Here is a 3,321-nt window from a genome sequence, read left to right as displayed (position 1 = left end):
AGCGAGACTCAGTCTCAAAAATAAAAATAAAAATAAAAATAATAATAATAATAATAATAATATATGCAATAATTTTTTCGCACTTCCAGCACGTATTAAATCAGGCTAGCCATATGACAAGTGCTCAGTGGCCACAACACACAGATCTAAAGATGAGCCCCATCTCTCTCTTTCCAAAAATGGTTTTAAACTTGACATTTTACTTGATTTTTGGCTGCAGTCAAAGAATTTCAAACAATCTTACCAAATGGTGGAAAGTAATACCTTTCAATGAAGGTATGGTGGGCCAAAACAAAGAGGTAAAGGAGAGATTTGAGTTAGCATTATTTATTGAGAAATCTTCCCATGTTTCAGTTTATTCATTTAAAACAAACTTTTATTTTTAACTTGAACAAACACTGTCAAATACATGCATGAAAGTTAGATGTCACTGGATATCACTTTAGATGTAACCAACTTTGCAATGACGTGTGTTAAAATTCCCACAGGCATCTGCAAAAAAAAAATAAAAACAATGAACAACAGAGACTTCTTTCTATTCTTCCCAACTGCAGGATGAAATGAGAGAAAATAAACAATAGCGCAACATTAACCAGCACCAGTGACTTTCTAAATAGAAGAAAATGGCCAGCTCTGTGTATATCTGCAAGATTTGTGTGCTATATGTTAAACAAGTAGAGAAAACTACCTTTTCCTTTTGTAACTCACAAGCGTGGATATCAGGGTCCTTGTGGAACTGAAGGTTTCAGTCAAAGGGTCACACCAACCTTGTGTGCCTAGCACTCTACAAAAGCTTGTTGCTTTTCTTTCTACATGAGGGGCCATTCTGAGATTTAAATAAATCTCTCAAGCTTCAACAGCCTGTGCTCGTTCCATAAATGATACTCCCTTACCCTCCCAGATCCTTGGTTTCCATATCTACCATGCGGGAAAGAAGCTATTATGAAATACACGGCTGTGAAAATGCAAATAAATAAATAAATAAGAAAGAAAAATGTTAACCATTTAAATATACTCAAAGACAGATATACCTTAAGACTTAATTACCAATTCAGTGATAAACACACATTCTTTTCATCTGACTGTGACATAAAATACAAAAATATATAGCTAAGTAAATATTTAGGTATTAGTCATTAAATGTGTTCCTACTTGAAATTCTTAGCTTTTTGCTAGTTGTAAGTAGTCACTTTGTAAAATGCATTGAGTTGTCTCCTAGTTACTATGGGAGCCTGCATTTCTGTGGTCAAGTAATGACAGCCCAACTAATGCGTGTGGCCCAGCCAAGTTAGTGGCTGTGTCTGACAACTGTTTTCTACACAAATATTGGTCTTGGTAGTAGGTCTGATACATTTACCACTTGTTAGTAGTCTTGCAGCTAGAAGACAAAACACCTCAAACATGAACAAATGAGTAGCCATGAAGTATATTTCAGAGCACACTGCAGTTCATATTACTAGATACATGAATATTCTAGTAATATTTTACGTAAGCTCAATTGAATTTTTAAACTACTTTTAAACATTTTCTTAATTAATTTACTGGGAATCTTTTTTGTTGTTAAATAAAACTGTCAGCAACAGGTAAATGCCAGGAATAGTGGAGTGATTCTCAAAGCTATACACAGATACCTGGATTTTCTCGGCTTCCCCTCTGCTGCATCTAGGTCCCCTTGGAGTTCTTCGCCTTGTTTTCCGCATCCTTCTCTTTTTCTTGTTCTTTCTCTTCCTCGCCTGCAGCATCTTGGGCCTCTTCATCCCACTTTTCAGGCTGAGATTTAGTGACTTCTTTAGTGAAGAAAAATACACACTTGGGACCAGACATTCACAGAAAATACAGCCCAATATACAACTAGTAGCGGCATCCCGTACCCCACCCTCAGGAGAAGCAGGATAGAGTTAACTAAGGAAGGAACAGCTGGGCACCTTCCTACTGGTTTTCACAACAGTTCCATGGCCCTGGCGTTGCTCCCGCTTGATCATTTCCACAGGGACACTATCTCCCTTTTTTCTAGTAAATCTCCCACCCAAAGCTGCTGATTATTTCTCGTTTTTGGAGAAGAGATCTGAATCATCGGGTCTGGTCTCATTCTACGGTGTTTTGGTCAGAACTTTGTTGGGAAAATATTTGTTTGCCTCAAAAAACAAATTTTATGGTGAAGCTCATTGGTTCCTCACCCCTCTGAATGTGTCAGTTTTACCAAGGGCTCCTGTATCACTTCATCATTTGAGGGATCATCTTTCTACGAATCTTTGCACTTTGAAAAGCCATGAATCCAAAAGGATGCCTGCCATTTGCCTGTTCTCTTCGTGCCGGTATCCCTTCTGTTTCCTGCGGAGCTCCCTCCTGAACCCCTATCTACCTGGCCATTCATCTGCACGCTCACAAATGGCATCGATGATCTCAGATCTCCTATCAAATACAGGTTGGTAGAGGGCGGCAAGTTTTCTCAAAACCATAGAGGTCGTTAGAGAACTGGGTTTCGACTCATTGGGAAACATTCGGCCTTAAGTTTCAGGAGGGCCCCGACTGCTGCTTCATCACCCGAGGCCCTGACTACCCCTTCACCACCCGCTTCACCAGCTGTGCCCGCACCACGGCCCTGCCCAGAGCCCTTGGACACACGGGTTCCCGCCTCCCCACTGCTGCCGCTAGCCCGTTCCTCACCCTCAGGGGCCGTGGCCTCCTCTGTGGCCGGTTCCTCTGTGGCCTCCTCTGCGGGCTTCTCCTCTGTGGCCTCCTCTGCAGCCTCCTCCTCTGTGGCCTCCTCCACCGGCTCCTCTGCGGCCTCATCTGTGGGCTCCCTGGCCATCTCGGCCAGGTAGCCTGGCACTGCAGGCTCTGGGACCGAAGCGGCCTCCTGGATCAGGCCCAGGCCCTGGCCTTCCAGGGCTGCGGCCCCCGCGCCCAGCCTCTGGAGCACCAGCAGCAGGGAGGGCTGGACCCTGCGGTTGGGTGCAGCAGCGCGGGGCCCCACCATCAGGCGGCTGTGGTGACGGGTCGCTATCAGGATGTGGTCGTTGTGATAGAGGCGGCGGAGAAGGGAGTGGATCAGATCCAGGAACACAAAGCGTATGCCCGCCGCAGGGTAGCGACGGGTGACCTCTGCCAGGTCGAGGTTGCCCGCCACGTTCCTCTCTTCTTCCTCCTCCTCCTCCTCTTCCTCTTCCTCCGCCGCGGGCCCGATGTCCCGGTCCTCCTCGGTGCTCCCGCCCCCGGGGACTGTGGCCAGGCCTGCCGCCTGCTCACCCTCCTCCTCCCTGAGGCCTTCCATGGGCCCTGCGACTCCGACCACCTCGGCCGCAGGCACCATGTCGCTAC

General features: G+C 45.9%; 1 protein-coding gene across 1 annotated transcript; it reads right to left on the bottom strand.

The window, feature by feature from the left end:
* Nucleotides 1-358: 358 nt before the first annotated feature.
* Nucleotides 359-3,315, bottom strand: LOC101015128 (cancer/testis antigen 47B-like). Its single transcript, XM_003918228.4, has 3 exons — nt 2,668-3,315; nt 1,632-1,787; nt 359-492 (listed from the first exon to the last, which is right to left on the bottom strand). The coding sequence occupies exons 1-2, from the start codon at nt 3,311-3,313 to the stop codon at nt 1,663-1,665; spliced, it is 771 nt and encodes a 256-aa protein (XP_003918277.4). The 5' UTR covers nt 3,314-3,315; the 3' UTR covers nt 359-492; nt 1,632-1,662.
* Nucleotides 3,316-3,321: the final 6 nt, after the last annotated feature.

This window comes from Papio anubis, unplaced genomic scaffold (assembly GCF_008728515.1).
Source record: "Papio anubis isolate 15944 unplaced genomic scaffold, Panubis1.0 scaffold2962, whole genome shotgun sequence".
Lineage (NCBI taxonomy): Eukaryota > Metazoa > Chordata > Mammalia > Primates > Cercopithecidae > Papio > Papio anubis.
The sequence above is the reverse complement of the archived record's forward strand: the minus strand, read 5'-3'. Positions and strand labels throughout refer to the sequence as shown.

Excerpts from the sequence above, each read along its gene's own strand:
- LOC101015128 (XM_003918228.4), bottom strand. The coding sequence starts at position 3,313 with ATGGTGCCTGCGGCCGAGGTGGTCGGAGTCGCAGGGCCCATGGAAGGC. Across the intron at positions 1,788-2,667 it reads GGAGGCCACGGCCCCTGAGG|AAGTCACTAAATCTCAGCCT; the intron begins GTGAGGAACGGG and ends TCTTCACTAAAG.